The sequence below is a fragment of the Salmo trutta genome, chromosome 29 (genome assembly GCF_901001165.1).
Source record: "Salmo trutta chromosome 29, fSalTru1.1, whole genome shotgun sequence".
In the NCBI taxonomy this organism is placed as follows: Eukaryota; Metazoa; Chordata; class Actinopteri; order Salmoniformes; family Salmonidae; genus Salmo; species Salmo trutta.
The window spans coordinates 27,428,904-27,442,669 of record NC_042985.1 but is presented as its reverse complement, the minus strand read 5'-3'; the positions used below and the strand labels follow the sequence as shown (position 1 = coordinate 27,442,669).

At 44.8% G+C, this 13,766-nt stretch overlaps 2 protein-coding genes across 13 annotated transcripts in view; both read left to right on the top strand.

Moving 5' to 3' along the window:
* The window catches only part of LOC115167275 (nuclear factor of activated T-cells 5), a 51,514-nt gene extending 42,286 nt beyond the window's left edge, over positions 1-9,228 (top strand). For all 12 annotated transcript variants that reach the window (XM_029721525.1, XM_029721527.1, XM_029721526.1 and 9 more), the window contains 11 exons: positions 404-593; positions 1,502-1,692; positions 1,868-2,040; positions 3,221-3,355; positions 3,482-3,534; positions 4,194-4,326; positions 4,956-5,024; positions 5,166-5,269; positions 5,417-7,304; positions 7,452-7,708; positions 7,906-9,228. In XM_029721525.1, coding sequence (XP_029577385.1) covers positions 404-593; positions 1,502-1,692; positions 1,868-2,040; positions 3,221-3,355; positions 3,482-3,534; positions 4,194-4,326; positions 4,956-5,024; positions 5,166-5,269; positions 5,417-7,304; positions 7,452-7,690 — 3,175 coding nt within the window. In that variant the 3' untranslated portion in view covers positions 7,691-7,708; positions 7,906-9,228. The remainder of the gene's footprint in view (positions 1-403; positions 594-1,501; positions 1,693-1,867; positions 2,041-3,220; positions 3,356-3,481; positions 3,535-4,193; positions 4,327-4,955; positions 5,025-5,165; positions 5,270-5,416; positions 7,305-7,451; positions 7,709-7,905) is intronic.
* LOC115167277 (formin-like protein 20) lies at positions 7,960-9,762 on the top strand. The gene is made up of 2 exons (XM_029721538.1): positions 7,960-8,703; positions 8,781-9,762. Exons 1-2 carry the CDS (start codon positions 7,977-7,979, stop codon positions 8,969-8,971), a joined length of 918 nt encoding a protein of 305 aa, XP_029577398.1. The 5' UTR covers positions 7,960-7,976; the 3' UTR covers positions 8,972-9,762.
* The last annotated feature ends 4,004 nt before the right edge of the window (positions 9,763-13,766 follow it).

Genomic DNA, 13,766 nt, shown 5'->3' with positions numbered 1-13,766 from the left:
AGATATTTGCTGGTGGGGTCACAGCTTGGCTGGAACTTTGATAGTAAGTGGATGGTCTCCAAGTCCTGTCAAGTTCTCTTCCACTGAGAGGAAGCTTGGTGCCAACAGTGGAGCTGATCTTCCCTCCCATTACATAAATGAACACAAGGTGGAGAGGAGAGGAGGAGTGGGGGTGAGGGTTGCTGCCACTGCCACCCAACGCCAGGTTGTGCGGCCCTCAGTCCCCATTGATTACAAGGTCACAGGCAGGGTTAGGGATAGCAGACAGTGCTGTGATTGAGTGAAAGGAAACAGTCCCCTGCATTAAATATAAGCAAGTGTATTGTAGTCAATGTTAGTGTTTCAATGTAGGTTGTTTAGGAGCTGTTGGTCTGACACAGTAGCTAACCAGTCTGTCTTGCAGTTCGGCAGATGGCTCCCAAACAACCCATCAGAAAGGTGGGACCCTAGCGAGCCAGTTCCCTCAGAAGAGTGAGGGCAAGGAGCTGAAGATCCTGGTCCAGCCTGAGACCCAGCACAGAGCCCGCTACCTGACTGAGGGCAGCAGGGGGTCAGTGAAGGACCGCACTCAGCAGGGCTTCCCCACCCTGAAGGTACGCCTTAAACCAGCAACAGGACCAGGGGGGCTGGGGCCTCTAGGGCTTTTTGTGGACGGTCAGTGCCCCATACACGTGTCACTGTTTTGACTCTACCCCTTTGAAAGTATGCCTTTATCTGTCCTTCATCAAATGCCACCATCAACTCATTGCCACCATCATACTCATTGTTACATAACACCTCTACATTGGGTTAACATGCTTAAGTCAGTGATTCAGTGATTGTCACAGGCTATGTAGAAACATGTATAAAAAGGATGCAACGTATCAACCCCAGGTTATTTTCTATTTATGAAATAAGGTTTAGTAGCTAGCTGTTACAACACACCTTGGAAGGCAGCACTCGGGTGGTAGAGCATGGCTCTTCCAACGCCAGGATAGTGGGTTCAATTCCCATGAATGAATAAGTCGCTTTGGATAAATGTGCCTGCTAAATGCAATATATTATATAACCTACATAAAAACAACAGATTTTCTTGTCCACCGAGAAAAGAGGTAACTATTGTTATTCTCTTGAAGTGATTACAACAGCTAATCGTGACTTTGTTTGCATTTCTTTGTCATATCTCAGTATCAGCAATGCTATTCACAATGTATTCCATATTTCAAATGTTTTACTCTCAAATTAGACAGCAAAACAGACAGTTGTGCAGTGACAGTTCTGTTATCATAGAATGCTATAAGATATATCATCTTACTAAGCGGAAAGCTGCCACTGTCTATCATGTATTCACTTTTGTATGTTATTTTAGCTGCACCCTTTTGGCTCTTGTGAAAACTATCACTTGCACAATATATTCCACGCTCAAAATTCTCTAGTGACTTACAAAAATAGGTAGAGTTGACTTTGGAGCAGCTGTGCTATTTTCTGATTTGAGTGTTCTTTGTTTCCTTCTTGTCCACAGCTGGAGGGTGTGAATGAGGCAGTGGTGCTGCAGGTGTTTGTGGGTAATGACGCTGGGCGTGTGAAGCCACATGGGTTCTACCAGGCCTGCAGGGTGACGGGGCGCAACACTACGGCCTGCAAGGAGGTGGACATCGAGGGCACCACTGTCATTGAAGTGTCCCTGGACCCCAGCAATAATATGACCCTGGCGTATGTATCTGCTTATTGCCATAGCTGTTGCAATTCTGTAAAATCACACATACTGGAGACTGCTCCTCTTAGTAGACCTCCAATGGGAGTGTGTTGGGGGCTGTTGCAGCCGCTGGGGCCTTGTTCAGCAGGCCTGCCTGCCAGTCTAACAGCTGTGCTGTGTGTCTCTCTGCAGGGTGGACTGCGTGGGGATCCTGAAGCTGCGTAACGCTGATGTGGAAGCTCGTATCGGGGTGGCCGGCTCCAAAAAGAAGAGCACGCGTGCCAGGCTGGTGTTTCGGGTCAACATCCCCAGGCCGGACGGCTCGGTGCTCACGTTACAGACACCGTCGTCCCCCATCCTGTGCAGTGAGTGGCTTTAGGTTATTCATAGCATCTGCCCACCGGAGTTCTCTCAGGAACGCTGTTGGAGCTTAGAGCTGACGCACGTCACCAGGGGATTAGGGGGAGGGAGAGGTTCATTCAGGGGGTTGGGTGGACAGGAGGAAAATGAAAAGGAGCTTGGGTCAGGACAAGGATGTAAATAATGAAGTCTCCATTGGGAGCCGTTACTGTCAAAATTTGACTGGATAGTCTTATGAGCATTTGTTATATAGGTTTGTTTTTAAGTTCCAAGCTGAAGACTTGAACACTTTGAAGAGTTGATTCAGTCTAGAAGTTTCATTTCTAATGCGTTATGTATGCTTAACAGATCATTTTCTAATTTAAGCACATTTTCAGAGACCATGTCTATAGACTCTCTTCAGCATCATGTGTTCCTCCCGTTGTGGGCATAGAGTGTGGCTGTGAGTGGCAAAAACAGGAAAGACTGCTGTGGGGTATAAGAAGTTGTATTTGTCGGTGGTTTTAGAAGCAGAACTTCTCCAAAAAAACGAGGGAGAGAAAGAAAGGCAGAAGAAAGAGGTGTGGACTTTTCTGTTAACAATGCCAGAGTGCAGTCCGACCAAGCAAAACTCTGTCCAGAAAATCTAAAATCTAAATCTCCAATGGCGTCTGTGTGTGTGTGTGTGTGTGTGTGTGTGTGTGTGTGTGTGTGTGTGTGTGTGGTGGGAGTGAGGAAGGCCTGTGGAAATTGGGGAGGGAGGAGAAGTGGGAGGAGTCTGAGCTTGTTGTTTATAGAAACATTGGGATTTCTATTTGCCTGTGAGAAAGGGGGACTGCGAAGATAGTGTCAACTTTACCTATAGTACAGTCATTTTACTGTCTGGTTAATGATCATATACTGTAAAATAACAAAAAACTTTACTGAAAATCTGAAGCACATGCACACCATTTTTTAAACACCAGCTCAGCTCACATTTTTCATGGCAAAGCAATTAAAGCACAGTTACACTATTCCCCAAGATTACACATGTGCCTTCCAAGAAATCACAAGGTACTCTTGAGCAATTGGTTTAAGCTTTTCTGTTGGCATCCCCTGGTTCCTCTGAGAAGGCCAGCAGTTCTGTACTCGTGACAGAATACTAGTTAAAGAAGCTAGGTCAAGCAGAACTCAGAGCCTGACGGTCTGTTTGTGTCCTGTCTACAGCCCAGCCTGCAGGGGTGCCTGAGATTCTGAAGAAGTCCCTCCACAGTTGCTCGGTGAGGGGAGGTGAGGAGGTCTTCATCATTGGGAAGAACTTCCTCAAGGACACCAAAGTCATATTCCAGGAAAATGTATCAGGTAGGTCTACACAACCAATTATTGTCTGAAACCCATGTACTTACAGTATATGAATAATGAATAACCTTTATATTTATTCCTTTACCTACCATACTAATGAAACCGTTCATTGTTTTCCCCTCTAAGATGAGAAGTCTTGGAAGGCAGAGGCTGAAATTGACATGGAGCTGTTTCACCAGGTAAATAAGCTTATTATCTGCTTATTGTGGTCCTAGAAGGATTCAAGCTAATGATTTAACGGGGTGATTAAATAACAGCAGCCATTTGAGATTTGTAGGTTTAGATGTAATCATCTTAAATTGCTACTCACTCAGGGAGGTGAATGGCCTCATTGTTTTGTCACCTAATTACTGTGAGCCACGGTGGTAAGTGTGTCTCAACAGCCCTGCATAAACCTTTGCCCTTGGGAGCCAGAGGGTCAGAGCCACGTTCGCTAAGCCTCAATCAGTTGTCTGAGCCCTGAGGGGTTTAGACGTCTTTCACATATTATTCACAATTTGTAACCATGTGTAACCAGGCGGCAAACTATGTAAATCACCGCCACACCTTTTACTAGTCAGCGAAGTTAGAAAGGTGTTGCACATCTGAACTAGTTGATGACGTACGGAGTCTCCAGTTCATCGTCTGTGCCAGGATTATGTCCGTTGTGGCTGTCTCTCTCTTTCAACTCTACGTAGTGCTGACATCGCTTGATTATTTAATCCAAGTAATTCTGCGCCAGTTTTATAAGGGATGTTGACACGTTTGTCACATGACTTGATGTATGTAATTATAAGACTGGGACTACTGTACATTTCTGTTGGCTAAGTGGATTTGTCTGTTATGCGTTTCCCCTCAGAATCACTTGATTGTGAAGGTTCCTCCTTACCAGAACCCAGCCATCGCGTCTGCAGTGTGTGTGGGAATCTACGTGGTAACCAATGCTGGCCGATCCCATGACGTGCAGCCTTTTACATACACTCCAGAACCAGGTCTGTGATAAGTCAATGAACAAATGTTCTTTTGTTTCACCTTCTGTGCCACATTAGGACCAAAGCGAAATTTCCTCAGAGCTTGTCTTCAGCCAGTGTAAATTACAACCATTACTCTACCACCACTACTGTATTAGGTGGATATATCCTCTAGCCTGCTCTAAATTTACCATTACAGTCCTTGGTACAGGAAGCCATGTCCTCTCGGGAACAGGGGGGTATTTGTCTCCTCCTTTTTTCTCATCACTTCCAGGCGTCAAAACGTCCTTTGGGCACTGTGGCACGAACTATCAATGAGCGAGCAGGAAGTGACAGAGAAAGGAACTAAAAACAATGAAACAAAACATGGAAGTGTAGATGATCCATCTAAATAAAAAAAAAGTACCCTTCTATATACAGTATGTACTAAACATGATACCGGATTAGGCAGCGCCCTATACAAAACAGTCAAGTCATACAGATTTATTCCTGATTGTTTTTCACTCTATACAGTAACATTTCATATTATATTATATTTTTGTATATGAAAACCTGACATGCAGGCGAGGGAGAATGAGACTGGGTATAAAGAATAAGGTCATCTGATTTGCATGTCCATAACTCAACCTGCTTATTTGTGTACGTCTCAGTGGACATATCTGTGAAGAAAGAAGTTCCATCTCCAGGCAAGCCCTGCTCTTTTGATCAACGGATGAAAGGTATAGTATATCTCTACCATGCTGTGTACATGCTGTATTGTGTGTTCTTGTTTGTAATGTATAGGTGTGTGTGGGGGTGTCAATGTACTCCTGTATCTTGGCTATGACAAAATTGTAACATTGTCATTCATGCCCCCACAGTAATTGATGGTGCCTTGATGCCCCCACTGTTGCCTCTTGTGAAGAGAGAAGAGGTCACTCCAATGGAGGTCTCCAGCAACCTCCCTTCTGCTGGCGTGTTCAAGGTAAAAGCTCTACAAATGCATTCATCAGCCTTGGCTGTGGTAATGCCTCATTAGATAGTAGAATCATATCCATATGAACCATATCGATCTTTCCCCCAATATATATGAAAAGCTAGCAGGTATCATCTGTTTTTTTTGTATTCTCAGCGGACCCCCGATGTCATGTGTTCGGCCCAGCAGACGCTGGACATGAGTTCCAACCTTCCCCCCAACAACAGCCCGTTCTCCAACTCCTTGCCGCGGCCTGCCAGTGACCCTGACGAATCCCAAACAGCAGTCTTCAACACTGCAGAGGCCCTGAGCACCATACAGAAGCAGGACATCGCTCCCACCAACTCCTTCCCCGTGCCTGCAGACTCTCTACTCCAACCTGGGCCTCAGCAGTTCCTCCTGGAGCCCAGAGAGGGGCTGGGGCAGGACAGGGCTGGCAACAACGCTGGGGCGGTAGGGAGGCTCAGTCAACAGGTGGAGGCCCCTCAACCTGCCCCCCAGCAGCACCAGCTGCCCATATTCCCCCCAGACGATGTTGCCCAACTGGAACAAGCAGTGAGACAACTGCAGGCCAAAGGGTACTGCAGCCAGCAGCAACAGCGACAACAGCAACAGATTCAACAACAACAAATTCAGCAACAACAGCAGCAACAAATTCAGCAACAACAAATTCAGCAACAGCAACTACAGCAACAACAACAGATTCAGCAGCAACAAATTCAACAGCAACAAATTCAACAGCAACAAATTCAACACCAGCAGCAACAACAGCAACAGCAAGTGTTGGAGAACCTGCGGCAGGAGCTGTTTAAATCACAGATGCCAATGCGGTGTGGCATATTCCAGGGCGGTTCTCGAGGTGAGAACGCTGAACAGCAGGGTTCCCAGCAGGGCATGGTGCAGAACCATGGTTCCCTCTTTCAGCAGGCCCAACAGCAGCAGAGGCAACAACAGAAACAGCAGCATCAGCAGCAAGCAGCACTCTTTCAGCAAGCCAATGAGCTCCTCTCCATTCAGACCAACTTCCTCCATCAGACCCCTTCTCATCCCTCTCCACCCCTCTTCCATAACCCCAGCCCCCTGGCTGAGGCACAGGACCCACAGGGGGCGCTGTTCCACACTCAGAAGGCCTCTCCCACTCAGGAGCAGGTCCAGGCAACCCTCTTCCAGAACACCCTGACAGTGTTGAGTAGGACCAGCCTCTCCCCAGAGCAGCCCCCCTCTGCCGCCAACCTGTTCCTCCCCCAAAGTGCCCTACCTGGGCAGCTCTCCGCTAGCGGCAGCCAGCAGCAGCAGCTGGCCTTCCTCAGTGCCCTGCAGACCTCTGCCCCTGAACCCCAGTCAGTGTTCCAGGCACAGACCCAGCTTTCCCCCATCCAGCAGGGGACCCCCATGGAGCAGCAGCAGCCCTCCCAGCCTCAGCCCCAGCCACCTCAGCCGAACTCCATGTTTCAGAACATCTCCCCTCATCCACCTGCAAACACTCTCTCTCAGACGCAGCAGGCCGGCCTACTGTTCTGCAGCAACCCCCTCTCCACTCCAGAGCAGCCCCCCAGTCTGCTGTTCAGTGGCCAGATGCCCCCCATGAGCAGCAGCAGCCTGAACTCTCAGGAGCCCCAAAACCCCTCCATGCTGTTCTCTCAGGCCAGCATGGTGACGGTTAGCCAGCAGGAATCCTCTGAGCCCATGGCCTTCCAGGACCAGAGCCAGGTGGTGGGGAACCCCTCAGAGCCTCGCCAGCAGGGCCTGTTCCAAGAGCAGCAGCCCATGCAGCTGGTCACCAGCTCCAACAACGGCCCAGAGCAGCCCGTCTCTCTCTTCATGCCCCAATCCAACATGGCTGCCATGCAGGGTTGCATGGCTGCCCAGGAGCTCCCGCAGACAGGCATCTTCAGCACTCAGAATGGGGTGGCAGGCCTGCAGACCACCACCTCCTCCCCCGTGCAGCAGCCAGGGTCTCTGTTCCAGACAGCAGTCAGTGGGAGCCTTAACCAGCCCAGCGAGGCCCAGCAGCCAGGCCTCTTCCTCTTTGGGATTCAGAACGGTAAGGATTCATGATTATGTGATCTGTCCTTTTATCAAATGTCGTCTTTTTTTTAATATGCTCCAGAAAAGCATATGACATTGTTTGGTTTTTGTTAACATTTCATGTGACATGTAGTCAGTGACTATCCCTTTCTTCCCCATACAGAGTGTGGCCAGCTGATAAACTCTCCTGGAACCACTCTGTCTGATCAGATCATTGCCATCAGTCAGTCTGGTCAGAACCAGAGAGAGAGCGAGGCCCAGATCCAGTCGCTGCTCAACCAGTCCATGTCTGAGTCAGGGAGCATGCAGAACAGCATGACCGCCTCCCAGAACATGGAGAAGATAGATGACCTGCTTGTCAGCCTGCAGGAGCAGGGCAACAACCTCACTCGCTCCTACTAGGCCTGCTATAGGTTTCAGGTGAATGCTCATCTCTATATAAACATTTTCAAAGTTTGATTTACCAATGTGTTTAAAACGGTTGTTCAGTTTAAACATCTTTGAGGGTATCTCAGAAAGCAGGATTAACCATTTGGAATTCTAGTTCAAATTTGAGTCACTGACTACTGTTTACATGCTTCTATGTCCGTTAAACATGTAATTGTCCCTCCCTTTAGGAGCCCAGAAGACCCCCAGTGTGGACCCCCATTACAGATGGCAAAAGACCCCAAGTGTGGACCCCCATTAGATGGCAGAAGACCCCCAGTGTGGACCCCCATTACAGATGGCAGAAGACCCCCGGTGTGGACCCCCATTACAGATGGCAGAAGACCCCCGGTGTGGACCCCCATTACAGATGGCAGAAGACCCCCCCGGTGTGGACCGACCCCCATTACAGACGGCAGAAGACCCCCGGTGTGGACCCCCATTACAGATGGCAGAAGACCCCCCCGGTGTGGACCCCCATTACAGATGGCAGAAGACCCCCCGGTGTGGACCCCCATTACAGACGGCAGAAGACCCCCCCCGGTGTGGACCCCATTACAGATGGCAGAAGACCCCCGGTGTGGACCCCCATTACAGATGGCAGAAGACCTCCCCCGGTGTGGACCCCCATTACAGACGGCAGAAGACCCCCCCGGTGTGGACCCCCATTACAGATGGCAGAAGACCTCCCCCGGTGTGGACCCCCATTACAGACGGCAGAAGACCCCCCCCCGGTGTGGACCCCCATTACAGATGGCAGAAGACCCCCGGTGTGGACCCCCATTACAGATGGCAGAAGACCCCCCCGGTGTGGACCCCCATTACAGATGGCAGAAGACCCCCCGGTGTGGACCCCCATTACAGACGGCAGAAGACCCCCCCCGGTGTGGACCCCATTACAGATGGCAGAAGACCCCCGGTGTGGACCCCCATTACAGATGGCAGAAGACCTCCCCCGGTGTGGACCCCCATTACAGACGGCAGAAGACCCCCCCGGTGTGGACCCCCATTACAGATGGCAGAAGACCTCCCCCGGTGTGGACCCCCATTACAGACGGCAGAAGACCCCCCCCCGGTGTGGACCCCCATTACAGATGGCAGAAGAATGAAAACAAACTCAACGGTGGGCTCCTGTCCAAACTCCAAGTTACATGTAAGCCTCAGCGGCCTTTTTCTCCGAGGACAGTCTTCATGTGTAGATGCTCCACAGTGGCGCCGAGCGGGGCACCAGTCCTCAAAATAGGACATAGGTTGTAGTTACCCCACAACTGTCAGTGTGTTCAGTGTATCTCGCAGCTAGTCGCCTCCAGCTTTTATTGAAACATGACACTATGTAATGTTTGGCTAACTCATCAGTTCTCAGAGCAGCACTTTGCGGTGTGGTTTTATAAGGATGGTGGTGGAAGCGAGCACAGCACTGTCTTCTCCAGGACCAGAGTGTGGGCTCACAATTGTTTATAACGCATTGTTGTCCTTTTTATACGATATTAAAAGTATTTTAGGAAATAGCAAAAGAAAATGTACAATTCGTGAAAAATAACCTTTGTAAGATATTTTGACTTTAGTTCTTATAGCACTTTACGATGCTTTCCTTTTGTGGCCAGTTACTCATTAAGTTGGCCTATGCATTCGCTAGTCAGCTATTTAGTCAGTACATCTCGACAACTTTATTACTCATGCATGTGTTTTGAGTTATGGCTTTAGTTTTTTTTATTGTTCCTTTCATGAAATACCAGTTTCTTATTGGCAGCCATCTCTCCATTACCCATTCCTGAGAATAACTCAAGTATTTGAGTATTACACCATGGATATCTTTCCCTGATTAGACTCTGGAGTACGAGAGATGCTCTAGATTAGGGTCAATGTGGATCAAGAGAAAAAAAATCATCCAGTCTTTAAATTATTCATTTCCAGTCTACATAATTAAATAATAGGCCTACATTTTGAATAGATCATAACCATATATGTGTACTATATACCAGTGCGCACGGTTGTCTGATTGATGTAATTAAAGAGTATATTGTTATTTGTATCATTCTATCGCAAATGTAGATAATGTGTTGTTTTGTAATGATGTCTCCATGGAAGATGTTTGTATTCGCTCACGTCTGGCACGCACAAACTGGACTTTTATCCATAGATCAGAGAGGAGTTTTCCGTATGTTTGTCTTACTGTAAAACACCAACTCTCTTGCCTACAGTGGGCCACCCCAGGACCTGAGTCAAGGCCTCAAGTCACAGCCTCGTTTTTCGTCTTCATGAATGGCCAGTTTTATGGCTCATATTGATTGGTGTGTTCATATTTGTCATTTGAGACTCGCCATGTTTTGACAGGAAGAAAGTGGTGAAAGTGACTGGAGCAGTTATCTGTTTTGCCTTGACCATGAATGGTTGTTTGTAGTTGGATTATTAGTGTCAGGCGTGATATACAGATGTATTATCTTAATTTGAACACTCTTTTGTTGCTGAGAATTTTCCTGCACTGCAAGAAATACAAACGTTTTTATTATTATTATTTGTATTTTAGTATATATTTTTGTTGTACTTTTTACCCCCAATTTCGTGATATCCAATTGGTAGTTAGTCTTGTACCATCGCTGCAACTCTGCAACTGCAACACGACTCTGCCAAGCCGCACTGCTTCTAGACACACAGCTCGCTTGACCCGGAAGCCAGCCGCACAAATGTGTCGGAGGAAACGCCGTACAGCTGACGACCAAAGTCAGCCATGCGTGCGCCCGGCCTGCCACAAGGAGTCTCTAGAGCGCGATGGGACAAGGACAAACCCTCCCCTAAACCCTTTTAAAAAGGCTTCTAAAGTTTGTAATTTCGACTTTGAAATTTCAGACTTGATTTACTCTAATGAAAAATGTATCAACCCCTACAAAAATGTCCATTAATTATAATCCACAGAATAATTCACATTTCCTTTTGCTGCAGGATTATTTTTCTGCTGTAGCAAACTGGCTCAAATTAAGACCCTACACCTGTACTGCTGCCAAACTGGTTTGTGCTTTTATTCTTTATATGTGAGTATTGGGCAGGAGTGGAGCCAACAGTAAGATTGTGTCTTGTTTTTAGTCTGAATCTGAGTATACACATGAACAAGGGGCTGGTCTCTGATGACAACAATAACAGCTTCGTTGAGTGCCTCCATCTTTCTCTCTTAGTATTATCTTTTATTGTGTGTTCTTAACATTTTTACCTTTTATTCATTTTAAAAACAAGCAGATTTTTTAAATGGAGAGTATTTAAACTATTTTTAGTAATGTGATTGGTGGGGCCCCATATTCTCCATCCCAGAGCTTGAGCTGTGTTCTTTTAGATATTTAAAGGGACCCTACTCATGAAGAATGAACCGTTAAGTTGCTTTGGAGAAAAGAGCTGTCTGTGATTGGCTTTCTTCAACTCTTGTGAAATACTAGTAGTTTTGTTTGCAATAGTCATGAGTATTTGTAAATTTTTATAAGATTTACAAATATTTTATATCTTTTTTACTGGTGTAGTTCTAATACATCTTTTCAGAAATCATATCTAATTTATTTTGTATTTTTTGTCTTAGATATTGTCTAAATTGTGTCCCACAAATGACTTGATGTACAAGTTTGGTTCTGATTTAACTCTTGTATGAATATTAGTTATGTGGATTTGGCCCTTTCCCACCTGTTGAAACTGTAGTTGGCTGTGGTCTTGTGTGACATATCTGTCAGTGAAGCTTATCTTCTCCTTGTAGATGTGAGGACAGGGATACAACTTTATGATTGAGGGAGTTAAAATCTACCATGTACACTGAGTCACATGTACATTCCTGTGCATTGTTTTCTTCCCTTTGATAGATTTCCGTTCATATGCCAGGTTGAGATCAATTGTACAGTATGTTTGTCCAAATCTGATAGTTTAAAGTCAAACCCTTGTGATATCATTCGTGAAACATTGAACCTATACTGTCACATCTACATCTTATTTCACCTCTTGAATAAGGAAAGTGCAGGAAGTTATTGGACAACTATGCCAGTTATAAAGCCATACAGACAGTTAAAACAGCATCTATTAAATATTTGTTAACAGGGTTTACAAAAAACTCCAAACGCAGAATGTGTTTGTTACCTCAACCCGAGCAGGTTGCTAATCAGGCCACCTTACTCAACATTGGACCAATTACAATGATAAAGTACATTCTTTATATATAGTATACATACAATATTTTGGCAGCAACATGTTAATGTTTTGTGTTATGAATACACAATAAGATTGTTATTTTCAAGCATAAGCATATTGAGGGAAAAAATACCTATTTTCAAATGTAACCCATGAATATCCCATGTAGTATGAGCTTTGACAAAATAGGAGGGCTGTTTGTCAAGTAGGCTACATGTTTTACAGTGATGATGACATGAGTCTTTGTAATTGAGTGGCGCTATACTTTATTGTGCCGGTAAAGGTTTAATTTATTGAAGACCTAAAAATGAATGACTTTTCCTACTCAACCAATGACTACAGAAATACAGGGGTCACCTTGAAAGTTCAGCTATATTTTTACCATATTTGCACCCAGACTAACCAATGATTTATGACATCACAGTGTACAGCAAATATATTTTAGAAGTATTGCTCAGTATTGATGATATACTTGTGCCTTGACAAACTTTTATAGTAGAGACCAGATTTATCTTGTACCAGTGCTGCCTGTTTTATTCACCACTGTGACACTATTGTCAGTGGTTATTAGCCCTTGATAACTAGTATCTTGTAAGCCATAAAACTTGTGTGCTTCAAATGCCGTACAGAAATGAGTGACCAGATAAATGTATAGTGTTGTGCAATTTGTTGTGCATCTGATTTATTTTCACGAAAATATGAATTGCATTTGTTTAACGTCGGTGCAATTGAAGTTTTGTCTCAAACTGCTATGCAGCTTGATTCAATATAAATGTATATCTGTTACTTTTTTAATATATATTGTATCTATCTAGCCTCTCTTGATCAGTGCAAAGGGGAAACTATAATGAAATATTGTAATTATGTTAATTCTTTATGTAACTTTTTGAAATAGTATTGATACTGTGTGCCACCGGGATTTGTTTTTATTTTTATGATTGGGATTGTGTCAGTCAAGACAAACACATTTCACCTAATTCAAACAAACTTGTCATTCAGAATTTTCATCATGGGTGTTTTGTTTTTATTGTAAATGTCATCAGTTAGTCTGTTCACACACTGTTCTGTTTGTGTCCCCTTAACCTGTCTGGCTTTGGTTTGATGTGAAAGTCTGCTTTATTTCCATTGTTTTTTTTTTTCTGGGGATAGTAGTGAACCTGTTGATAGCACTGACAGGTTATAGGTATGGGGAGTGCATATCACCTGTGTTTTTAGCTACCATGTGAACAACTGTTAAATATTACCTTTAAAAAAATGAATCTATATAAAATGTATTTTTGCTTTTGTTGGGGCATTTCTATACTCTTGCAATTATATTTATGTAAACCTGCTGGTATCTATATTAATAAAGATAGATGATACGTTTTCCTTTGTCTAATTTATTTACCCACTCTGATGTTTGGTTTTGGTTCGGTTTTTGCATTGATCAACTTTTTGTTTTTGCTCAGGAGAGACACAAAGACAACATCAATTTCCCATACAGTGAACGATTGGAAATGGCAAAATCACAAGCACATCAATCTAATTACGTTTCAAGAGTAACATAACTAATCATCAATCAAATGCGCCATGGCCTTACCCTAGTTGTCCATCCAAAACATGTTTTAACATTATGAAGGGAGGAGAGCGAGGGAAGTAGAAAGGGAAAAACATGCTTGCATGCTCAGAAACCAGATGATCACATATTCAAATGTATTTTTAATATTGTGATTAGAGATTTTATAATTAGTAAATGACCTATGTTCTTCAATGAAGAAGGTGGGGGTTTGGCTGTCATTGTAAATAAGAATTTGTTTTGAACTGACTTGCCTAGTTAAATAAATGTAAAATATTATAAAAATGAAGACCGCCCGCAACAAAATTAACTAATCTGATCCCCCTGGTGGTCTGGGTG

What these genes read in the sequence shown, in the direction of transcription:
- LOC115167277 (XM_029721538.1), top strand. Translation starts at nt 7,977, where the DNA reads ATGGCAGAAGACCCCCAGTGTGGACCCCCATTACAGATGGCAGAAGAC. An exon ending in CATTACAGACGGCAGAAGAC is followed by an intron (nt 8,704 to 8,780) that starts CCCCCCGGTGTG and finishes ACGGCAGAAGAC; the next exon opens with CCCCCCCCGGTGTGGACCCC.